This window comes from Melospiza melodia, chromosome 1 (genome assembly GCF_035770615.1).
Source record: "Melospiza melodia melodia isolate bMelMel2 chromosome 1, bMelMel2.pri, whole genome shotgun sequence".
NCBI lineage: Eukaryota > Metazoa > Chordata > Aves > Passeriformes > Passerellidae > Melospiza > Melospiza melodia.
The window spans coordinates 135,008,315-135,032,896 of NC_086194.1; the positions used below are offsets into that span (position 1 = coordinate 135,008,315).

The 24,582-nt window shown below is 39.3% G+C and overlaps 1 protein-coding gene across 1 annotated transcript; it reads right to left on the reverse strand.

The window, feature by feature from the left end:
* Positions 1–388: 388 nt before the first annotated feature.
* LOC134415208 (kinesin-like protein KIF20A) lies at positions 389–23,876 on the reverse strand. Its single transcript, XM_063150531.1, has 19 exons — positions 23,745–23,876; positions 22,504–22,578; positions 19,290–19,409; positions 18,262–18,400; positions 17,990–18,172; positions 17,803–17,910; positions 14,672–14,785; positions 13,995–14,192; positions 13,799–13,910; positions 12,274–12,345; positions 10,664–10,810; positions 9,910–10,075; positions 8,374–8,544; positions 7,577–7,716; positions 5,918–6,083; positions 4,228–4,345; positions 4,072–4,139; positions 2,392–2,511; positions 389–1,195 (listed from the first exon to the last, which is right to left on the reverse strand). The coding sequence occupies exons 1-19, from the start codon at positions 23,874–23,876 to the stop codon at positions 950–952; spliced, it is 2,595 nt and encodes an 864-aa protein (XP_063006601.1). The 3' UTR covers positions 389–949.
* Between the last annotated feature and the right edge of the window lie 706 nt (positions 23,877–24,582).

Below are 24,582 nucleotides of genomic sequence, written 5' to 3' on the forward strand. Positions count from 1 at the left end.
ATTGTACTTCCACAGTAGTTAAAAATCCCCTCACCTTCACTGACTGGAAAGGGCTTTAGGAAAGCTATTTCAAATTTTATCATGCTCCAGTCTTCCATCCTTAAGCTACTAGATAAAAAGCTAAGTAATATAATCAAGGATATGATTCTTTCAACTCAAGATCATCCTGTATCAATCACTGTCATTATTTGGGCTCTAATTTCATCAACTTTTCTTATCTTGGTTTTGCTGACTTATAAAATTATGAGTCAGAGCTGAATTTAGTAATGGAAATTTTTATTAAATACATGTTTCAAAGTTTAATACATATTCCTAGTGGAAACTCAAATTTTATTTAAACAAATTTATTTACAAAGCCAAGTTAGCTGAATAAAAATAGCAAGGAGCCAGATCAGATTTCATTTCATCACCTTCTTTAGGAGTTTGCTTAGAAGCAAGTCCCAAGAAGGGAGTCTCCAGGTCAAAACCAAAATATTAACTGAAGAACCATGCTATTTTAACTACTTAGGATTAAGTTTACAAGCCATCTGATTTCTAGGAATCAACAATATATAAAATAACTTAAAAACATAGTGAATAGCAGATGAGGGACATCCCACTTTGCATGAACCACACATTTGTTGTATTGCACTAAAGACATGGATTCTTACCCACACTTATCAGTACAGAAGACCATGATACTCCAGAATTAAAATATATCTATTTCTCAAATCACATCCCTATATCAACAGTAAAAGCACATGTCTAGACTCAAACTTTTATAGCTCTAAATTCAACCCTGGTTCAATTAAAGTTCTGTATTAAACATTTTTCTCTGTCAATGTGACAGCGAAGATGACATCTAAGAGTGAGAAAGAGCTACCAACAGTTTAAGACTAATAAAGAAGCCTGGTAATTGCACACTTTGATTTATCAAATATTATTGTTTTGCTTTATGAGGCAACATGACTTATTTTCTTGAATAGGGTAAAGCCTCTTCATACTTCCCCCAGCCTTTACCAAGAGGTGAACTAGCAGTGGATGCTACTGTGGATTTCAGGTTAGCCAGCAAACCTCTCCTGGGTTTCTGCTGTTTTGACTCCTCTGCGAAGAAATTCTTTTTCCGTTCTTCAAGCTCCTTTTGCAGGGAAGACACTGTTTCTTCAAGCTCAAGAACACGCTTAGCCCAGTTCTGAAGACTTTCCATTTCTTGGTCCTATGAGGATAAGGCTGTGTTAAGCATGTGAACACTCCATGGTTGGTCTCTTTCATGCAGTTAATTTTCTGGCTCACATTATTTTATTAAACCCATAAACACCCTTGTTATTGCAGTGTCATATGGCCATTCACTACCCATTTCCTCTAATTACATCAAAGTAATTAAAAACCCAGCAAACTGCAGGGCCATACAATCTAGTTAGAGACCAACTCTGACTAAGAGGCTGATGCTAAAATGCTTTGCCACACCATGCAAAGAATTGATGCTGTTCTAGGAGCCAGATAAAGGTGGCTTCCCTGCCTTGCAATTTCTGAAAGCAGAACTGGGCAAATCAAAACTCTTACAGCATAAGTCTGCTAACCAGAACTGAGTAAATGCTTTGAGTGGGCGGAATACAGAGTGTTAAATACACCCTTTAATCTCTGGTTAGCAAAATCACCTTCCTATTAATAAGGGATAGGAAGGTCATTTCCAGTTAAAAAGTTCAAGTCAAATAATTTTCAGTCTCCGATTTAAACTAAAAAGTATGCAGAAAGTAATCTAATATTCAAAGAAAGACATCACTAAGCAGTTATTATACCTGCAGACTACAAGTAAGGCATAGATTCCAAGTGCCAAGAGTTGAAGTTTCATTTTTTTGTTTAGTAATCTAGTTGATATCTGAGGGCAGATGCAGTAAACTTTAGGAAGTCTCTGCTTTTGAAGGAAAGATGTCTATTTCTGTATTAAATAGTTTATCTGCCCATATCTCTCATACACTTTGGCCACTTCTGGCAGGACCATCAGTATAGCTTTAAAGCCATAGATCCTTAGGCCTTGTTGCAGTGGCATTTGTGCACTGACACCTTTCTTGTCTCAGCAACATGCCTCATGATGAGTTCTAAGCAGTATTTTCTTTGCTTGACAAGAATTCATAACATCTTTAGATTATCAGGCTTTGTCAGCAGAGTTACCCCATTGACAGAGTCTATCACTTAAGTTGAAAAATGAGTTTTGTCTTACAAGATCCAGAGTAAAGTAGTGAAACACAAGGGCTCTGAGCTCATAATTCAGGAAGTTAGGCACAGAAAAAATGCTAACATGAAAACAAATTGCTAATTTAACAGTGGTTTTACATGTAAAAATATGCAGAAGTAGCCAGTACAACTATAGTTACAAGCCATGTTAAAGATGTTTTTAAATCATTGACTAACCTTGAGCATGATTGTGTGCTTCAGTTGACTGTTTTCTTCTGCCATTTTTCTGTAGCCTTCATTAGCTTCTAGCAGGGATTCATTTAGTTTCTGTATTTTAAACTTCAGAGATTTTATAAGCTGAAAATAAAGCCCATACACATGGAAGTTCAGAACACCATGTTTTACATTGATTTTGTTTATGACTAGAGCAGTGCAAACTGCAAGATCGAAACAAGAAAGTCTGCTTCTCTCAACCTCCTCTGTCCCAGCTCATCCTTTCAGGTGATAAAGTGCAGCTGGAGCATTCAAAGGCTGTTGAGTTGAAGCCACTGTGATTTACAGAGCTGCCAATCAATGCACAGCAGCACAGACCAGGCTACATCTGCAACAGCCTGCTCCATTTCAGTAGGAGTGGTTAAAAGAACACTTTTGTCTCATTAATACTATTCACATTGGAGCACAGTTAGCACAGAAGGTCTCACCTTTCTGATGGGAAAATTAATGGATTAAGCCTAAGACCCAAGAGGCAAAAAAATCTGAAGCAGAAAAATAGATGTTACCGTCGATTTACTTCTACAGAGTTGCTAAAAAACCCTCACACCTTTAGCCCATGCTTAATGGCTGAATGGGAAGAAAAAAGTGGTGAATTACAAGTCACATATGCACTGACCTTTGAGGCAAAGCAGCAGAAAGGCACTGATGGAATGAACTGGTTTAAACCATTCTCACTTCAGTTATTGCCAGGAATCAATCTCATAATTCTAGCACTTTCTAGCCACACAAAACCATCAATAACTGTATCCTCACAACATGCATAAGAGCCAAACTTTCACCAAAATTTGAAAGTGACATGGGAAAATAAAGTAGAGCTCTCAAAAACAGTGCAAAACAAATCCTACAGCCATAGCACAAGACACTAAACTTGGTAAGAAAAAAGTTATTTTTAGAGTATTCTTTCTTAATAGAAAGGGATTTAAGTTCATTTTCTATTTACATGGCTTATTAGAACCAGCTGAAACTATTTATCCATCTCTGCTCATATTTGATATTAGAGAAAGGAGCAAGACTTATGTCTTCTCTTCTCCCCACATCCTCTTTAAACATGGGAAACGAACTGTATCTTTACAAGAAAATCATTCAAGGAATAGAATAAAAATGCATACTTAATTATTGTTTTCCATAATTCCCACCTCTATATGGCACTCAGAGCACAGAGGTCTTGTTTGAAGAACAGAGATATTCTCCTTAAGTTTAGGGTGATAGTGGAGTTGAGTACTTCCAGAAAGAACTGCTTTAAGGCACTATTTTTTATTTTAGGCCTAAAAATCTAAACTATTACCAGGTTCTGTAACTGTTCCCCTATGCAGAAGCAGGCAGCATTTCAGGAAGGAAATCTCTGAGGTCATGGCAGCAATATTTACAATAAATTTCAGCACAAAGCTAAACATACTTCCTTACTTCCAACTCACACCACATTCACCATATCTTGTTACAGTAGCAAATGATTTTACAGACCAGAATAAAGCCAGAACAGTCTCTGGCAAAAGTCATCCACAACTGGGCAAGGACTTTTTTTGATAAGCTCAATGCCCATTTGTAGGAATCTTCATGCTTTTGTCTACAATGCACATCTTCAAACATTGAGCCATGAGAGAGTTCACAATCATTATCCCCAGATAAATACTAAGCAGGAGCTACCTCTTCCTTCTCTTCACATTGTTTCTGCAATCCTTCATTGGCTCTCTTCAATGTGCTGTCCATAAGATCTATAAGAAAAAGAAGGCAAAAGAAAAGTTTGTTTATACACATTACCAGGAGAAAACTGAACTTTGAATACCCAGATTACATTCCTACCTCGTTCCATGTTATTCTCAGAAGTCGGAATATCCGAGCTCAGGCTTCCCAGAGCCAACAGCCTCCCTGACTGCTCATCAAGTTGCCTTTCCAGTTGCAGTATTTTGCTCTCTCTATCCTGCAAAAAAATAAGGGCACATGCTAGAATTTGTCTGCACTTCTGCTTGATCTGATGCATTAGCGCACAGCCTGCAATTACACCACACACATGTGTAATTTTAAATTATTTCACAGGCTATGGTTAGGAAATCACAGTAAGGGATAACACTCAGGTCACAAAAACATCTAGGAGGAAGTTTCTTTACAAAGGAGTCAACTCTTCCAGTCTGAGGATTTCCAAACTGTATTAAAAGTAACCATATGGCAGAAAGGAAACTTTAGCATGTCTGTGCTAAACATTGTTGCAAGTTAGCTTGCTAACTAAGGAAAAAAATACTTCACAGAGACACATTTTAATCTCAAACTCTTTTCCCATATCTGTCAGATTGCAGGCGTGCTATTTCAGAGTGAGAAATCAAAAAAGTGGAATCATCAAGAGAAGTTATTAATCTAATTCTGATTTTCTGAAGCTGCCCACTCAGATTCATGCTGTTCTCTCTTTTGTCAGCTAACCCTTCTACATCTCAGGGATTTCAGTTTCTTATCTGACTTGCTACTAAAAGCATCTTGCTCTTTGAACCTTCCCTTATGCAGCCTCTTGGCCAGTAGAGGAGCACTATTAAAACTCTTTTTGTCCACTCTAATATAGTTTATAGCTAGGATTTAACTGAACACACAAACAGAGTCCAAGTGAAGAAAAGAGACAAATTTGAAGGAGATGGAAAAACACAGGCCATTACATAATATGGTGTTGCTTGTCAGCACCTGAATGGAGAGCTGTAAAAGCAGAAATATTTCTATACCACAATCTGCAAGAGAAACTCACTTCTCAGGTCTTGAAAGGAACCTGTCTATCCGTAGAGTGTGATAACTTATCAGTTCCAGAAAAGGAGAGTGCAGTGAGAAAGCTCCTCTGGTGGACACCACAGCTGTTCTACTCTTCCACTAAAAACCTTCTGGAAACAACCAGACCCCCAGGCTTCATCTGCTGCCTGCATGCACTTAACCATCTATGCAGAGGTTAGAAAACTGAGCTGCTCATAGCTGACCTGGCTGCATTGCAAAAGGAGTTGCAACTCACTGATGCCAACCCTGAGCAATTCTATGTTTGAGTACATTCAGGAGATTCAGTTCTCTCCTGCATGAAGTTGGATTTCTCATGGGTTTCTTATCTCACAATCCTCCCACCACCTCCAGACCAGTTATAATTAAAATAGGTATCCTGTAACAAATTCCCCATCACCTTTTCAGAGCAGCATTTTAATCTACATCCTATGATGCCAAAGATCTGTAGAAAGCCAGACTCCTGTATACATCATTCCCTTGGGTGTTCCAGTCATTGCACCACAAAAATAAAGATTACTTGGATTTAACTGAACTGTGCCCTCAAAAATAAAGAGGTTTAGGTGTGCACTACAGGTGGTGCCAGAAAAAAGACATCTGGATGCTTATGGTGAGCATTGAATACAGAACAGCAAGGCTGAACTGCTAGTTATTTTTCTTGTTTAGTGTTACATTCAAAATGCCAGAATGATTCTGTTAAAGAAAAGCAAAATCTAAAGAGCATACTTTAATGGCAGTCAAGTCATACCTCAACTTTCTCTTGTTCAGCTAGAAATTCTTCTATGGGAACATAATGCTCTTCAATTTGTTCCATTGCACACATATATGCATGTTTCTTAATGGCTTCTTTATACATTTCAAATTTGCTCTCAAGTTTTTCTTCATAGCTGTCTTTCATGTCTTCCAAGCGGTTGCTGAAGAGAACATGTTGGTTATGTATAAAATAACTAACTTTGCATTCCAGCTAGTGCATTTGACTACATGCATTCAACTGAGAATATTCAAGTTATTTCTCTAATCAGAAATAGTGAAACAAAAAGGCAAAAAAGCACTTTTTTTCCTTTTAGTCTTAATGACCCTACAGACTTGCACTAAAGTGTAACTTCTACTTGGCATATACCAAAGAAATGCTATAGAACACAGTTAACACCTGTCAGAAAAAAAATCATAAGAATCAAGAAAATCCACCAACATACAGCAACAGAAGTGACCACACCCATTTAGATGTTATATTTGAAGCATGCATCCTGGGGCCATCTTTCACTTTGGGTTTTGGTTGGTTTTTCTCTTTTTCCATTTAAGATAAATGCCAAATCCATTTTCATAGAATCAGAAAATGGCCTGGGTTGGGAAAGACCTTAAAGATCATCTAATTCTCACATCCCTATTGTGAGATCTCACATCACTATCGTGGGGAGGGACACTTTTCACTAAACCTTTCCAACATGTCCTTCAAACACTTCCAGGAACGGGGCACCCACAACTTCTCTAGGCAACCTGTTCCAGTGCCTCATCACACTCACTGTAAAGAATTTTTTCATAGCAACCAAGCTAACCAACTCTCACAGTTTGATTTCAGTCCCTCTTCTCCTGTCACTGCATACTCTTGTGAGATGTCCCTCCCCATCTATTTTTTCAATACTTTCCACATTACTGTCAAAATTTAACAACATGCCCCATCAATGTTGCAGAAAATCATCTCAACAGAGAAAAAGCATCAATGCTAATTCATGTGTTTGGCCAAAGGCAACATAATTTTAAAGCTAGTGCAGGGGTTGAACCATAGCTGGCAACTCGGTGTTAATTTTTTGAACAATTCAAACAGCAGGAAACTGATTTAAAGAAGAGCTAAGAGGAAGTGAACTCAACTTGAGGAATCTGGACTTGAAAAAAAAATTCCTAAATTAACATCAGTGCAGGGTTCATAATTCATAAGATAATTCATAAAGGCACAGTAATAGATAGCAAACTAACAGTGGCTCATAAGTCATGCAGGGGAGCTCAAAAGAGCCTGATTCAAACTACCTTAAGCACATGCATGCATATTAACATGACAGAGTGTGTTTTGGAATCATAGCCTCAGTGGGGTACCTGTAGCAATCTTCCACATCTGCTAAGTAGCAATAACAAGCCAGGACAGGCTCCAGTAATTACACATTCAGCAGAGGAAAGCTGAACAGAAAACAGCATTACTTTTTCATTGAAAACGGGAAGAGGCTGATCTGAACAAGTTTAATATTCTTTCTTCCCTTTCCTTCTGATGTTTTGAAATTGTGCAGCCCTGTCTTCTCTAAACAGCATGACTAGAAATGTCCTGAATATACACCTGTATGCACACACATCCACATGTGTGCATTTACACACGTGGAACCCTCTCAGCCTCAAAGCAGGCTGCAGTGGGACTTGCCTCCAGGCTTCCTCTGTTTCCAGCAGCTGCCGAAACATTGCTTCGGCCATCTCCTTACGGATCTTCACCTCCAGGAGGAGCTTACTGCGCCTTTCTGCAGCTACCTTCTCCTTCAGGTCCTCTGCAGCTCTCAAGAGGTCCTAAATTTAAAATATTTCACTTCAAAAACCAAGACTGAAACACATATTGACATTCATCTCAAACAAAATATTCATACAGGCAGACATCCACAGAGGGTAATTTTTACAAACTTATGTTTTTTAGGGGTCTGCACCAAAGTTTAAATATTTTCAAATGCAAATTTCTACTGCAAATACATCCTGTGTCCATCTTGGTGGTGTCCACTATCAAAAAGTTCACTTCTGTTTTGGCATTTAAATACTAGTTTGTACAGCATAAGAACATAAAACCTACTTGATTTTTACAGTTTATTGCTATTAGATTGTCTATCTTTGGTTTTGAAATGCTGCATCTTAACTTGTTACTGCTGTTTCAAAAAAAAAAAAAAAAAAGGCACAAAAAACTAAATTATGTTATTTTAAAGATATGTACTGCTTCCTCAGTCTTCTTGTTGGGCAATCAGTTGAATTCCAAATTTAGCACTTGACCTAACTAGAAAGCCACAGGGCATCCTTCTACAGCTACACTGAACTAGGCCACTCAAAGTCAGTCTGACACTGAACAGAAACTTAAACTTCCCATTTGGTGCAGCTTTCAGCACATCTCTTATGCTAAAACAGTATTAGAACTAAGAGACTTGCTTCCTTGGGTGCAGTTCTAAGTAGACATGCACTTACCTCATGACTCAGAATGGTGATGTCCACTTCCTCTTCTGCAGAGGTTTCAGCACTGTCAGCAAAGTCATCTACCGATGTGTTAGCATCAAAGTGCATCACAGGTTTGCCATCACCTCCAACTAGCTTTGGTGGGAAATAACCAAAATTTTTGGGCAGGATTGTCTGGATAACCTGAAAAATTCAGATATTATTTACCAATGCTGTCAATATTGTAGGTATCAGGATCCCAGGAAGAAGTGGCATGAAGGCATTGTTTTATTTACACAATATTTAATGATTACATGAATGTCAACAAAAGCTTACATGCCTTTTAGCAGAAAAAAGAAGAATCCATCAAAGTAATTCTTACGTGAACATAAGACTTAGGTATTCTAAAAAGAGTGAAAATGGAAATTTTATCTGCTAGCAAACTTAGCATACTTGTCTAGACAGGTGGTTTCTCTTCCCCTAAAATATAAGGGTTTTGGTGTAGTTTCCTGCAAAGTTAATAAAAAGCAGAAAATCCCTGCAACATTTGCTCCTTCCTGAAACAACATGACCAAGATTCAGAAATTCATGCTATTTACATAAAGACTTTGAGTAACTATGCCATAGGACAGCACATCAGAGAAGTTTTTCTCCACAGTACACATTTATAACAAAAGTCAGTCACACCTGAAGATAATCAGAAAAATCTTCCTCTCTGAGATCATATTAGACATACTATTGCAGACTAGTAACAACATGACAGAAATCATCTGTGGCTCCAGACTAAAAAATTACTGTATTTTTGCCACGAAACACAGCATAGCCCACCATCCCACTCCCTGCAAGAAGGAGCTTCAGGGAACTTCAATGAGGTTAAGGCCAAACATCAAACCCAAGTCCTGAATTTAGGGGGAGATTGAGACAGAGCAGAATGAGGCCCCCATAATCCAGGAGGAAATGGTCATTGACCTGCTACAGCACAAAAACACACACAGGTCTGTGGGCCTGGATGGGATCCACCTAAGGGTATTGATGAAGAGGGAGGAAAAGCTTGCCAAGACACTTCTTTATTATTAATTATTTGCATTAATTACTGACTTTAGCCAAATAGGAGCAATGCAGTTGCAGAATGTCTCATTTACACTACAGAAGATGACACTCCTTTTACCACCACCAACTGTCCAAGAACTGAACAACTCATTTTGTGCAACAGATGTTTAACTGCACCCAGGTTAAGTAATTCATCAAAAGCTTGAATTGAAATCCTGCATTTGCTCAGATGTATGGTATAAATCAGTCACATCTGAAAGTGCCCTGTGCTTTACACAGAACATCAGTGGTGTAGAACTGAACAGTCAAACAGCTGCAGTTGTCTTAACTTCTTACCACAAATAGGTTTGAAGATGGGAAAGGCTACTAGAAGACTTTTAGAGAGAGGTCATATAGAGAAGAACTACTTTGAAGAATCAAGAATCCAAATCACACTAAAATCCATAAAACCTGATCATTCCACAAATTACTGCTAACAAAAAAAAAATAAGAATACAGAGAAAGTAGATATACTCTTACCTGTCTGGCTAGAGCTGAAAATTTCATTACATGCAGTGTCTCATCATATGTGGAAGTATGCTGATTGATGTTTACAATCATACAAGCTTTGCCTTTCCCACAGAAAAATGGCTGAAACAGACGAGTCAGCTTACTCTCTCTGAATGGAATGTAGCTTGGCTTCATCCTCAGGGAGGGAAAAAAATTAAAATTAAATTGTGGGAAAAAAAATATATTGTGAGCTATTGTAGCTCACATTAATTCTGTTTCTCTCTTTCAGGGAAGACGCCCAGTAGGATGCTCATATTTAAGCCTAAGTGATTTTACATCATAGAGCAAGGTCTTTGCTGGATTTCATAGGCTTTCTAACAAACTGCACTATTTAAAAGTAAAAGTAGCATGGTGTCTGTATCACAGTTTCCTGTTGTTCCAAAGCAGATGGTGGAACAAGCCAAAAGTTAAGTACAGGTCATCCATCAGCTGCCTGACAAATATACCTGTATAATTTGCAGGTGGAAGCGAAGACAAAACTGAAGCTCTGTACAAAGTGTATTGTTCAGATTCATACACTAAAAAATGTTGGTACTTTACTGCAAAGTACCTTTTTTTGCTCTCCACAAACACCACCAGTTATGGAGAACTCTGCAGGTATTACAGTGACATCCATAATAAAGAAGACTTAAAAGATTTTGTAAATTTCCAGTTTTCTCTGTGCAAACTGCTTGCAGAAATATAAAGGGATACTTCGTGTTTCCACCTAAAACTTGTCACTTACTTTGGGTTTTGATTTTGCTTCAGTGCTGCAATGCACTTTCCAAGGATATGAAGAGAATTATTAATATTTCCTGCTTCTTTCAGTCTGTCTCCAAAGACATGTGTCTTATTACACCTCTCTGAACCAGCCAAATCACAGAAGGACAACCTGCGTGAAAGAGTTATCCAGAACACACATATGAAGTCCTTCCCAGCTCACCTTAGAGCTCTTTGCTTGGCAATAGAATTATTTGCTGCTAAACTGAGGCCACTGAATTGTGGCACAACAGGGTACAATCAGAAAATCATTCTGGATAATCAAGGAATTCTATTACTTTTACTTTATATTAGGAAAGCTGTTGAAATACAGGAAGCTCTGAAAATTGGATAACTTATGTGACCATACCATTACTCATACATAAATTTATTTAAATAATTTGTAAGACCATAACCTTTCATACAGCTAAAGTAAGTCCTATACAAATTCTTAAGGCACCTATTTCAAATGTATGAAAGCCTTATGTTCTTCATCCTTTCCAGCACAAGATGAAAAGCTTTTTTCTTCCTTAAACAACATACAAACTCTGTCATTCAGCTAACAGCTGCTGCAAGTTTTGCCAGGGGGATCCACTATGATAGAGAACAGCAAAAAAAATACAGATGCAGTCATTTTCTCAAGTTATCTTTTCTTAAGAGTATTTATCACTGTAACATCTGACATTTAAAGGTGTTACCTCACAGTAAAGCATATTTATTACCATCCCTTCTCAGCAGAGACAAGGGAGAAAGCAGTAGGAGCTAGGATTGAACTAAAACATTCTGTTACAGGCTGTCTTCATTTTTCTCTATCAAGCTAAATTAATCAGAAGAAAGACAGACACACCATCCCAAAAAAAGGTATCTAAATGCCTTCAGGTCAGAAGATAAGGCTGCTTCACCTAAACCAGAAAAGAGCAGACACTTAAGTGTAAGGACTTAACACTGCTCTCACAGGGTGCACTTATATTGGCACTTTACATTAATGAGAACAGTGTTTGAGCAAATCATTTGATGGTCCCTTCTTACTGTCCACTGGACTATGGAACAGTCTGAGATGATGCCACCAGAACTCTTTTGGGATGACAGATTTTAATTCACATTCTAGGAGCACACTAAATGTGCTGTCACAAACGTTTGGCCCATGAAGTCCAGCCTGGTCCCAGGGCAGAAAGACAGATTGGCACAGCTTGCACCTTGGCCCTTCAGCAGCAACTGCTGCCCTCCAGCTGCAGAGATCCCCCTCTGTCAGCCAGGCACTTCAGTTCTGCTTACCAGGACATATCATCTGGTGCTGCATGGTCTTACTCTGCCACCACCTCCCCATAATGTGAGACAAGACACGTTTTCCTCAATTTACACACTACTGACAGAGCTGCTCCAGCAAAACCTTAGAGTAGGAGACAGGAAAACACTTCTGTGCTTGTCCCTGTTGAGCTTCCAGTCAGTTTATGTGCTCAGTGGAGTTCTGATTTCCTCCTCAACTCTCGCAGAATTTGTTTATTATTAAAAAGTTCAGTAGTTTGGCATGCTTACACCTTAATAATTTTTCCAAAATATTTACATTGCTGGTAATCACATGAAGCATTCACTTACTCTGATACTCCAAGAACACGAGGCTGATGCTCATCAGTTAGCTTGAGTAGCCTGATGGAAAATATACTGTGACTGGAATGGAAAGAAACTCTTTTTAATAATCAGTTATGAAAATTAAGCAGTCACTGAAGCAAAGTAAAATTTGTATGTTACAGAAAGCTCAGTGGTGAAGACAGGACAAGAATTAATTCACTAGTTATCTTGGTGTATTAGTTATTTTTGCAATGCATTCATTCAGCAGCAAAAAAAAACCCAAAAAAACCTGTATTTTATGACTATTTCTTTTCACAAAAGAAAAGGAAAAATATCACATAAAGCCTACAAACTGTCTTGGAGAAAAACACCAAGTCAGTTCACTAAAGTCTACTGATCAAAACAGTAGTCATGTAGCCACTTCATATAGAAAACCCTTGGCAGTATCTGAACTCAGCAAATCTGAAGAATTAACTTAGAAACAAAGGGTGGAGGGAAGGAAATAAATTCAAGTTTTACAGTCCTGTAATTTTGCCTACTTCAATATGCACAGTTACTTGTTTGGTTTTAAAATAAACATGTTTTCCAAAAAGGTTGAGCTTGTAACACTTGAAAAATCCAGTAACTCTGGTTTAGACAGCAATCCATACAGGCAGTAGGCATGCTGTCTGAAACCAAAGAGAAAATTCACAAAACCAGAAGTGCCCAGTTTCTCTGATTCATCAGGAAGTACAGCACACAAACTTCTTTGCTATATTCCTTAAGCATTGGGCATTCTAGGCATAAAACTCTGTAAGAAGAGCATGAACTTTAACAGCAGCTGTCTTTAGCTAATACAGAATAAAATAACTCTTGCTTTTTACAGAAAAAAGCAGGCTTAGTAACAATATGATTGTATTAGCTAAAAATATAACAGAGCCCTCCCACACTTAAAGGACAAATTATTAAGAGGTCATTAAAATCAAGAAAGGAGGCACTTTCAATAGAAATTATACAACCTCCTCTATTTCCTCTCACTTCATCAAAAGCCAGATTCTCCCTAATCCCTGTCCAGAGCTGGATAAAAAGGTAGGGGTTTAATTCTTAAGATACCAAGTATACTCAGCTTGAACACTGCAGTCTAAAAGCATCTAGAAAATCTAGCAGCACTGCAAGACACCACATGACCTGTTCCTTCCTATATCCCCCAGTGACAGGCTCCAGGTTTCCAAGAATTATACTGCCAGTTATGAAAAATTAACCAGTTTTTACTTCAGCATCCTCACACAGCACCACTAGCATTTGCCAAGATGCATAGCCCTGCTGGCACTCAGAAATGAACATGATTTGATCTTTTTGGTTGTCCAAAGACATGAATAGCAACCCAAATGTAGCTACTACTAGTCACAGTGTCTGTCCTGGTTTTCTTTCAGGGAGAATTTGATAACAAAACCAGAATAACCAAGTGATGTATTAAACCAATACTGAAGAGTGGCTCATTTCACAGACATTCTAAAGTGCCCTCCCATCCCCTCTAAAGGGACAGAGCATGCTTACAATTAGAGGAACAAACCTTCTACTTGATTGCTCATTCATTCTAGTACAGGCAAAGCTTCGGTTCTTGTTTCCTATTTTTAGTAGTCTGCAGCCTTCTTCAGTGCTCTGAACATTAATCCACTTCAAATCTGCAAAAAGAGATCTTTTACTTACATTTCTGACCATCAGAGAAATTCTGTGCAACTGCCCAGGCCATAAAATAGTGTTATTACCTTTAACGTAACAGTTTCCTCCTTGGTCCTCACAAATCCTTAAAACTCTGCGCCTCTGGGGTTTTGATGTAGATAAAATACTCAATAGGTCGTACACATATTCATTGTAAATTTCACAAAAGGAAATCCACACAGATGCTTGTGTTCTTTGCTGCATATTGGTCTTATGAATGTCAAGTGGAAAAAAGTTCTTCTCTGCTAACCCAAAAGAGAGGAAGAGTTCAAAGATCAACTCATTGAGAGAGTTTAAATCAGTATATAGAATCTTATAAAAGGACCTACAGCACCTGCTAAGGCTTATATAGATCTCTGTTGTACAATTAGATATACATTGATAACCTTAGCTTCTTCAAAAATGTTCAGATTTCTCAGCAGTCATCTGTGACAAGAATTTGCCCAAGTTCTAAGCTGATGGCCTCACTTTATCACAGACTTCCAGCAGTTTATACATTATATTTGCAAAACTAAGTCTCCCTCCTCCCCTCAAAAGGAGTGAAACCATCAAAATACTTTTATATAGTTGCCCTTTCTCCAGAGGAAGACAAAAATTTGGTCAAAATCAATATGTATTTACTTTGCAGTATAGTAGAGGGATTTATTTATCCACTGGCAGTAACCCACTAATATTTCTTAATTCACATTATGTTTTTCCCACACATGACAGTTTTCCGCTTTACCTAGGGAGTTAGAAGGGTGATTGTCTGAAGTACAGTGAGAAGAGTCCAACTTCATATCACAGAAATTTGCTATTGTATTTGAGAAGCTCTCTGTCTCCTTGAGAAAATAAACAACTATTAAATCCACATGCACAGATGATGAGAAAAGCAGAAGTTAAAAATGACAGCAATTCCAGTACTTAAGATTTAAATATTGAAGTAGTATTAAGTGTTAGGCCACCCTTACTCCGGCTGAAAGTAAAATGTATTTAATAATACTGAACCATAATCAATAAATTCTCTTTCCATCACATGAATTATTGCTTGCTGCTACTCCCAACAACCAGTTTTAGTGGCCAGTTGCTGCTAACACTGGAGACTTAACTTCAGACTCCTAGAAGAAAAAGGATTCTGCCAGACTGCAACAGAGTGTCTTTTATGAGCCATTGACCAAATCTGAACAGGGCTTCAGTCACCCAAAAGAACTGGAGAGGTTTCCTCCAGGAGGAACTGCCAAGGTGGCAGGACTTCGGTTATGACAAAGCAACACTCTATGTTGGTTTAATTTAGACTGAACTAAAAGGCCATGAAAAACAGACAACAGCATCTTTAAATACAGTTTCTTTAAATACACATATTTGCTGAATTTCTTTACACCAACAGAACTGTTTAAAATTTGCCAAGATTCACCAAAGCACAGCCTTGAAGTTACCTCTGGAAAAACTAATGTAACAAAGTAGAAACTCCCACTAGAGCCCAGAATCTCTACATACTACCCCTCTCTCCATATTTCACAGGCCCCTATAAATCAGGACATTCACCCTGATTTCTCTTTTCTGACAGAGGATCATCCTGCAGTAGGAGGGAACAGATCCAGAGAAACAAACAGATCCAGAGAAGCAAATCCTAGTGGTTAGAGGTACTCAAATGCAGCACTAACTTGACTGCTGATGCCAGTGTTACCCACTTGGTACACCCCAACCAGAATCCTTACAGAGAGGCACAAAGCCATACTTTGAGGTATTCCATTTTTAAGATAAATAACATAGAATAGAATTACAACAAAATCATACGAGTGACCATTTTGCAGAAGATGACTGTCTATATAATTGTTTCTTGAGTATTAGAAGCCTAACCACAGCAGAGGTCCTTGTCATTGTTGGTGAAGTGCCAAGCAAGATATGGGACTGACACACGTGCATGTCAAAAGTGCAGTGGAATTTAGAAAACTCAGCACCACATGACATGTGCATGTAATAAGTTTTTGTAAAGGTATTGTGAGAAAACTGAGTGAATTAACTGTTGCTACACTGCTTTTCAGGTGAAATACAGAAAAGAGCATGAAGATACTAAAAACAAGTGGGAACAGGAACTGACATTGTTTGCCAACAACAGAAGCTGACATTTAATAGAAAACACAATAACAGGTGGGAATAGGAATGCAGGTAAAGAATCTTTTAATCCAGTAAAAAAAAATATTTAACCCCAAGAAAAGAACCAGGAAAGGGAAGGAAGGGAGGGTAGGAACCATGCTAAGCAAGAGTTGTTGCAGCAGTACTGCATACAGAGCGTAAACAGTGGGACATTAAGTGCTGCAGTAACTCAGAGCAGTTAAAACTGGGAGAATGAAAGGAACAGCAAGCTCTTTCTGTGAGGTACGTAAACTGAGCCTGGGAAATGAACCCACAGAAATCCATGTCAACTAAAGCCAAGCCCACCAAACTCTATCTGCTCTCAAATTACAGCTGAGGGAGCATCCAAACAGTGATGCTATTCATTCACAAGCTATCAGAACTGGAGATGGTTGAGCTATCTCCATGGAAGCATTGTAACACACAAACAAGGTCCTGCCATGTAATAGTCTCCTGATTCAGCTTTACCTGTCCTTCCTGATGGTGGAGTGGTGCTCTCTCTGCACTGCAGTGCATCAGCATCTAGATCACCTGCTGCAACATTCAGTTACTAAGCTACAAGTAAGTCAGACTGTGATTTAACAGAAGGAAATATTTTTATAGAGTTATCTTCAAAATAAGATATTGACCTTTTGTTCCAGATCCTGGGCTCCTGATTTTTCCTTTCAAGGCTGTAGCTTCCATAAAATTTTTGAAGGTATTTATTTACTATCCTCCTAACCATCTCAACTTTTCTTTAAGATGCCCTCCTCCTCTATGTGCATATACACTCAGAGACACTTTCAAAAGAAATATGTAATCTTTCAAATCTTTCAGGTTTTCCATCTGAGATATTTCCTCAAGAGTTAAACAGACTCAGACTATAAAAAGTTTTGGATTGCAGGATTTAAATTCACAACAAAATTTAATGTGGAACTTAACATATGAATTTGAATCATAGGAGGATATTTTTTCACAGTTAACTGGAGCACTTAAGGTTAGTGTTAAAGACCACAGAAAAAAGAAAACTCAATCATTATTTCTGTACATCCCAGAATTAATTTAGAGTTGCTTTGAATGATAACCAGCTTAGCCTACTGCATTCTGGGATTAAATGCACAGAATCACAGTTCAGGGGAAAATTTTCTGAGCAAAAGGAATTTGACAATAAGCAAACTGCAGCTGGACTTAGAAGTATAAAATAGTCCCAAGTAGATGGGTGCCCATTTTCTGGTAAGACAGTTTCTCATCATAGAAACACAAATCACTAGATAATAAGAACAGGAGGGTTGCCACAGTAAAGACTTGTCTATCCTACCTACAGCCTTAGTCACATACTGTCCCCTAAGGCAGAGAGGAATCCTTTTAGGACATTTAATTTTGTGGCATCTCCCTTCACCTGCTGAACCAGAAAACTTCTTTATGAAGTTACATAAACCACAGGTTAATAAACTTTTTAATCTGCCTTAAGACTGGCTTCCACCAAAAGGGGCTCTCCCTGCCTTCTTCACTGCCTCTGCTAAGACAGTGCCGTCATCTCTCCTGAGCTAGGTACAAGCATTTGAATGACTGCACCAAGATCCAGCCTGGGAATCCAACCTGCAAGAAGAGACACTTAACAAAAACCAGGTTTTACTTAGGTCATGTGGCTCTCAGACTTTTCAAAGGCTACTGTCACCACAGTGTCACACCTGCTCCTCTAAAGGGGAGACTTCTCACTAGAAATTGAGATTTGGCTTTGCGATGGTTTTTGGTTTGAACTGTGTGCTGTAGAAAGTTCTTCCAGTTCACCCTGAGCTCCAAAAACAGCCAATTGTCTTATTATTCCAAAGTTCACCAAGTATGCATACTGTAGATTTTTATATATTTAAGAATCAATAGTGGAATAAAGACTTTTAAAACTTTCTGTCTTACAGAACAGCTTTAAGAAACATTTGGTCACTGACCTCTTTCAGTGATGCAAGAATAGCAGTTTTTAAGGCTTCTTCTTGCTTAACTTGTTCATCTTCTAGTTTCTTAACATCATTGCTCAAATATGGTTTGAAGTTCATCTTCAGGTAATGTCTTCCTCTTATGTGGTTAAAAATCACATCAAGTGAGCGAGGTAAAATACCAAGATCTTTTGAAGTCCCTTAAAAATATTAAAAAATTAAGTGTAAGCATTCATGAAAGCTTGTCATTGGATTTAACTTGGGTTTTATACATGCAAATATTTTATACCTTGGATAGTGAATGTCTTGCCTGCGTTTGTAACTCCATAAGTAAATACCAGTCCATTCACTCCATTAATATATGCTCTTATGATATCTTTCATTGAACCTTCAAAAAATTCACTCTGAGTAGTTTCTGGTCCAAAGACCTAGGATAAGGGAAAGAACAAAAAAAGGAGTGAGAAATGGCACAAAGAAGTTTAATAAGCCAAAATATTATGTACTGATTAGACATGACTGATTTTTCAGAACAGGCTGGGTAGGAGACACCAGCTTAATTTCCCATCTTGCCTGAACCCTTCTGATGTTTTCTGTTGGGTTCTCACAGGTTGCCTGCTTAATTCTGAGGGGCACTCAGGCTTGCACTCATTTTTGAATATTTTTCTACTCCTAAAATAAACTGCTTAGAATTCTATTGAGCACATGCTGTTCAGTGGACATTTTCAAGAGCTCTGCTGGTGATGTGAAACTCCCTCCTCACTCTTCACCAGCTACCAACAATTTATGAGAAAATCAGCATTACAATGGTCTAAATAACTCAATCTCTGGAACTGTTTATCTTTTGGTACTGTAAGAACAGAACTTCTTGCAGAACTGCAAGAAATTTGAAAGAAATTTGCTTTCAGAACAGAAGGTTCAAGCAGTTAAGCTGCTATTCTTTCAAAAGGAAGTTACTAAGTACATGCTTACATAAATTCCTACAAACATAAGGTTTCTGAGATAAAAGGATCTGCAGGAACAGCAGAACCACAGTAAGTTTGTGCCTACAACATGTTTCTGTAGCATCTAATCAAAGAAAACCACAGACCTGCCAAAGAAGCTTCCTTGTCTCATCTAATAGGCACCTCCATTGTAATACAGCTTTCCTGACAGCTTATCAGTAATTAATAAGCAGGTTTTTTTTTTTTTAAAAAAGGCAAGTACCACATGTAATCAAAAGAAAAAAAAAATCATATTGCATGACATAATACAAAATTCAGCTTTCATTGTAGTGAAAAAAAAAAAAAACCAACAAAAATTTGAAATAATTTGGCCTACCTGAGAAAAGGTGAAACTGTGCACAGCATGACCAATCCCTCTTTCACTGTTTTTCATTGCAGAAGACTCTTTGGGTGCATTAAGAATTACTGTCTGTGCATCTTCAATAGTTACACAGCCCTTAAAAAACAAGACAAGGTGAACCAAAGCACAGCACAAAGTTATTCAGGAAGAAAGTCAATTGAAGAAAAAAAAAAAAAGAACCCCCCCTCCAACAATCCCCAAAAGCCAAGTGTCTTCACCCATTTGCCAGAGCTACAAGAAGTCCCACAATTTACATTAAATGTTAAATTTATATTAAATATTATCATCTCAAGGCATGGTCACTACAGAGATATTCACATGAAAGCCAGAGTACAAACAAAGTCAAGGAAATCCTTTGGAGTTTTCTAAGAACTAAAAACTTTTACTTACATTCCTTCCAGCAACTTTTCCTTGGGATCACTTTCTAAACCCTCGTATTTTGTGATTAGCATAGTCAAAAACAAAATTACCTAGAAATCTACTGTTTTTCCACATCAGTCATTTTCAGTGTGAAACAGATTAGGAGCAGAATTAACAAAGTAAAGTAAGTTACCCTTTGGTTGATAAATAGTGTTACCAGTACTGAAGGAAACTGAATTAGTTTCAAGTAATTTGATTGCTATTCTCAATTAAGTAAAGGTGAAACACAATTACCAAACACTCACTCGCTTGATAAATGTAGGATGCAGTGTTGAAGGAAACTTAATTTTATACCAGATAGGCTACCAAATATGCAAAGTGAACTCCCAGTATAGCTTAACAATGTCTCGATGCATCATCTGAAAGGATTGATTGTAACTTAATCTGACATTTATGCTCAAAGACTGGCCAGAACTTCTAAAATCAATAATCCATGTGTGGTATGTACACAGGAAGTGCTGCTGTTCCTAGGAGCCTCAATTAACAAGTCTGATCATTAACTGATACAGAAGCTCTATGCCAGTAATTAACTGGCACAGACCTCAGAGCAGCCTACAGATCGCTCACAGGGAAACAAAACTGGGCAGGCACTGATCTCTTCTCTCTGGTGAGCAGTGACAGGACAGGAAGGAATGGCCTGAAGTTGTCAGGGGAGGTTTAGGTTGGATATTAGAAAAAGGTTTTTCACCCAGAGGATGGCTGCATACTGAACAGGCTCCTCAGGGAAGAGGTCACAGCACCAAGCCTGACAGAGCTCAAGGAGCATTTGGACAGTTCTCTGAGGCACACGGTGTGACTCCTGGGGCTGTACTGTGCCAGAAGCTGAGCTCTGCTAATCCTTGCAGGTCTCCTCAAACCCAGCTTATTCTGTGATTCTGAGAAGCTCTAAGAGACTGCTGTCTGAATTCAGACCAATCACTGCTCCCTGTGCCAGGCTCCGAACCTGTACAGTCTTTAACATTTCTGCCTCATCAGCAGGGACAGGAGTGCTGGTCAGACGTACCAAACCCCAGAGAGCTGCAGAATAACCCAGGATGTGCAGCATGTGCCACCAGCTGCCACCAACCTCACAGAAGCCTGTGAGTAGAGGCCCAAAGCAGTCAGCTCTGCAGAGATGGAAGCCAGCTGGTAACAATTCACTCCACTTGTCTCCCCCAGCTAACCCTGCAGGTAAGTTGGCAGGAGCTGCACCATTTCTGGCACTGAACACATCATTTATATCCAAAAACCACAATTTCCTACTTTCCCACAGGTGACTGTGGAGAATTGCTGACAGGAGTACAGTATTTCCCCCAGAGCTCTTAAGGTTTTCTTCCATAAATCATTATTTCTATAAGCATCAACTGATCAGTTAACCTGTTGGTTGTCTTTGTTTAAAGCATCAGCCTGTAACTATAAGAAATAGTTATTGGGTTTTTTTTGGTTTTTTTTTTTTGTTTGTTTGTTTTTTTTTTGTTTTTTTTTTTTTTTTTTTTTTGTGCCACAGATTTGGAACAAAGGTGCTTTCCTGAAAATTATGAATGGCAAGGGGGAATAAAAGACCTAAAAATTAAATTGATCTGTTTGATTTAATGATTAGGAAATGAGGCTAACTTGACTGTTTTGTGTGGGCTTCTTCCATTTGTTACCAAGCATTTTCTTCTTGGATTCAGGTGATAGTAAAGAAAGTAGAAAACACTAAAAATGTTGAAGATCTTTCAATCATTCTATTTTTGGAGGCTGAGAAAAAAGCCTTAATCCCATGCAAAACAAATTCTACAGCTAAAAGGTTGGAAGTTCAACTATTTCAGCCTGAACTACATGAAAACAAAAAAAAATTTTGGACAAACTTCAATGTTCACTTTTTTCTCCCTGCTTTTAAGAAATGTCTCACTCCAAAGAGGAATGCACTAAACAACTCCTGAAACAATTTGATTTTGCAAATCAGTTTACACTTGGAGCCAGCTCAGAGTGTGGAATTTACCAAACTGGAAGCACTGTGGAAGTACACACTATTCAAGGAGAGCTAAGGAAAGGCAAAGGGAAGAGGGGGGCAAGGGAGGGGGGGAAGAATTATCCAAGTGAAAATAATACAAAGGTTCCAACTCTGGTAGACCAAAAGCAAGAATGCATTTTTTAAAAGCAATTTGCAAGAAGCAAATTAGAACTAACATTAAATCCTTCTTAGAGCTCTTCAAGCTGACCTCTCAGTCAGAGAGCCTGCAAAGACAAGGGCTAAGAGGTATGATACAGAGACCTTGTCCTCCAAATACAGCTAAAGGAATTCTTTGCATCAGTGATCACATTGAGGGGAAGGGGAGCACTTCTAAGTGTTTGTACATCTGTGTGTATAAACTGAAGCATCTGAATCTGACAGTGTAGAGCTTACAGAAGATTTTTGACAGGTTTGAGCAAGAAGTCACCAGGATGAGGTAGGAGATTATTCAAGCATTTCAAATAAGCTTAAGGGTCAGATACTTAAATTACACCTACAATTGCATAATCTCTTCCATGGAACTCCTTCGTATCTTGAGCACTACAGAGAGGTGACACCAACTTTTAAATAACATACTCAGCGAAACCTTGAAGAGCTACAGGTGTGCATGCCTATATCATGCAAATTATTAAAGGTCATGGGGGTGGGAAAGACAAAATTTCATCTATCCAGATGCCCAATAATTCTACATAAGGGCAGTACATGGCTTATGCAAAAGAAAGTTCTGCCTTACAACACTGTGTGTTGTCAAAGGGAGAAAAAGAATCCACGTTATTTCTTAGCTCTACAACAAACCTGGGATTCATGGCTTTCAAGCTCTGCTGTGGAAAAGGGCCTCACTCTCAAGAAGACTTTCAAAGGCTCATACACCTATTCATTATAAAGAAGAAAGACACAAAACACAGTTATAATTGCCACTTTTTAAACAGAACAGCCCCAAATCATATCAGCATACCATCTGATACGGCGTTTCCTATTTTATATTAATGCCTTACATTTTCCTTTCATGTCAAGTTCAGACTCTAAGCTTTTATTCGCCTCTTTCCCTTCTACTGTCCTCAAATAACCCTTTAAGTGTGTGCCCCCCTCCCCTCCCTTGAGCATTCTTTCACGACAAAAGCAGTATTTTGATTTTACAAGAGCACACTGTCGGAGACACGAACTGCAGTGCTTCCACCTTCTGGGCTGCCGCTGCACTGAACTCAAGCTGTGTTAATTTAACAGCTGCTACCCAGCACTTTCATTTCCTATGGAGCATTAGCCCTGACTGACACATTCCCAGCCCCAAGAGACTGCTTCCTCACCACCATCCGGGCACCAGACCCTCATCTTCCTCACAGCCACAAGCAGGAAACTGCTCTCAGTTGCTCAGGTGGCCTTTTCCATTCCCCAGCCATGATAAAACAGCCTCCCCTCCCAGGTAAAGCACTGAGAGCAAGGAGCATTTTAGAGGGATCCCAGCACTCCTTCCTTTCTCAAGGAGTTTCTGTCTTCACTTTGGCAACGTTTCATTCAGCAGATGGATTTACCAGAGTTCTCCACAGCCCAGCTGTGACCAGCACTAATCAGATAAAGTGAAATCACCTGAGGAAAAGTCACCCAGGAAACAGATCCCTCTAAAATTACATAGCTGGGTAAATTATCTTCTGCTCGAGCACAGCAGAGCATTATAAATTTTTATTGCCAAGCGCCTAATGAGCTTTCACATCAAGGATCCATGTATTTTTTAAAGCTTATTAAAAAGAACAGTACAGTCTCATTACATCAAATTGCAATTACTGAAGCCCTTTACTTTTTTTCCCTCAACGTTGAGCACATCAGATTTAATATTGACCATATGTCTGCATTTGGTGCAGGCTATGACCCGTGTGTAAGCAACAAGAAATAAGCAGAAGGATCAAACACATCTCAGGGGAAGAGGAGTACAGCAGTTCTCTCCAAAGAAACATTTATTAAAGCTTAAAAAAAAACCCAAAATCCACCAAAAAATAACCCAACGTGACCGGAATACACCTTGTGAATGCACCAATGCACACCTGCTGTTCCTCTGTATTAGGCAATAGTGTTGACTCCAAGGGTGATGCTTTACCCTCTACACTCAGAAAAGAAACCGATTCCAACACATCGCACACTTCCGTGGGAACACGGCCTTTCCCCTCATCTGCCATCGTTCTCTGCAGAGGAACTTATAAAGAAAGAGGAAAGAAAAAAAAAAAAAGGGGTGAAAAACAAAAAAAAGCCCATCATTTTCTGAGAAACGGACAAAAATACACACGGAGCATAACAAAGATGGGGCCAGCTCGTATATAAACAAGCACTTCCGAAGGCAATCTAGAGAAGTTTGGGGAGTACGACCTTCAAAAAAAAAAAAAAAAAACCACCTGGCAGGTTATACCAGGAAAAACACACAGGGGAAAGCCTCAGCTGGGCACTGCTCTCATCCACCTGCAGCCCCGTCCCCGGCAGGCCCAGCACCGGCAGGCACCGGGGCCGAGGGCCGCCCCCGCTCCGAGCCCCGTCCCCATTCCCGGGAGCGCCGCCGCTACCTTGGCGCGCGCGGGAACCCGCGAGCCTGGCCCGCGCCGGGGAGGGGGGGCATTATGGGAGGAGAGGCGGGCGCTGATTGGCCGAGAGCGGGGGAAAGGCGGGCGCTGATTGGCCGAGCGCGGGGGAGCGGGCAAGGCGCGGGCAGCGCTCCCTCGGGCCGGCAGGGGGCGCCGCCGCACAGCGCAACGGTTCGTGAGGGAAGGAGGGAGGGAGCGGGGAATGAGGGGAGCGGGATGGAGCGGCGTGTGCTCGGTACGCAGGGTTTGCGTATCGTCCTGAGTAGGGCACGGCGGTAAAGAAGAGCTTTGAACTGACAGCCGGCGGCCA

What these genes read in the sequence shown, in the direction of transcription:
- LOC134415208 (XM_063150531.1), bottom strand. Translation starts at nt 23,876, where the DNA reads ATGGCAGATGAGGGGAAAGGCCGTGTTCCCACGGAAGTGTGCGATGTG. An exon ending in CGTGTTCTTGGAGTATCAGA is followed by an intron (nt 10,811 to 12,273) that starts GTAAGTGAATGC and finishes TCTTTCACGCAG; the next exon opens with GTTGTCCTTCTGTGATTTGG. An exon ending in AATGTGAAGAGAAGGAAGAG is followed by an intron (nt 2,512 to 4,071) that starts GTAGCTCCTGCT and finishes CTTTATTTTCAG; the next exon opens with CTTATAAAATCTCTGAAGTT.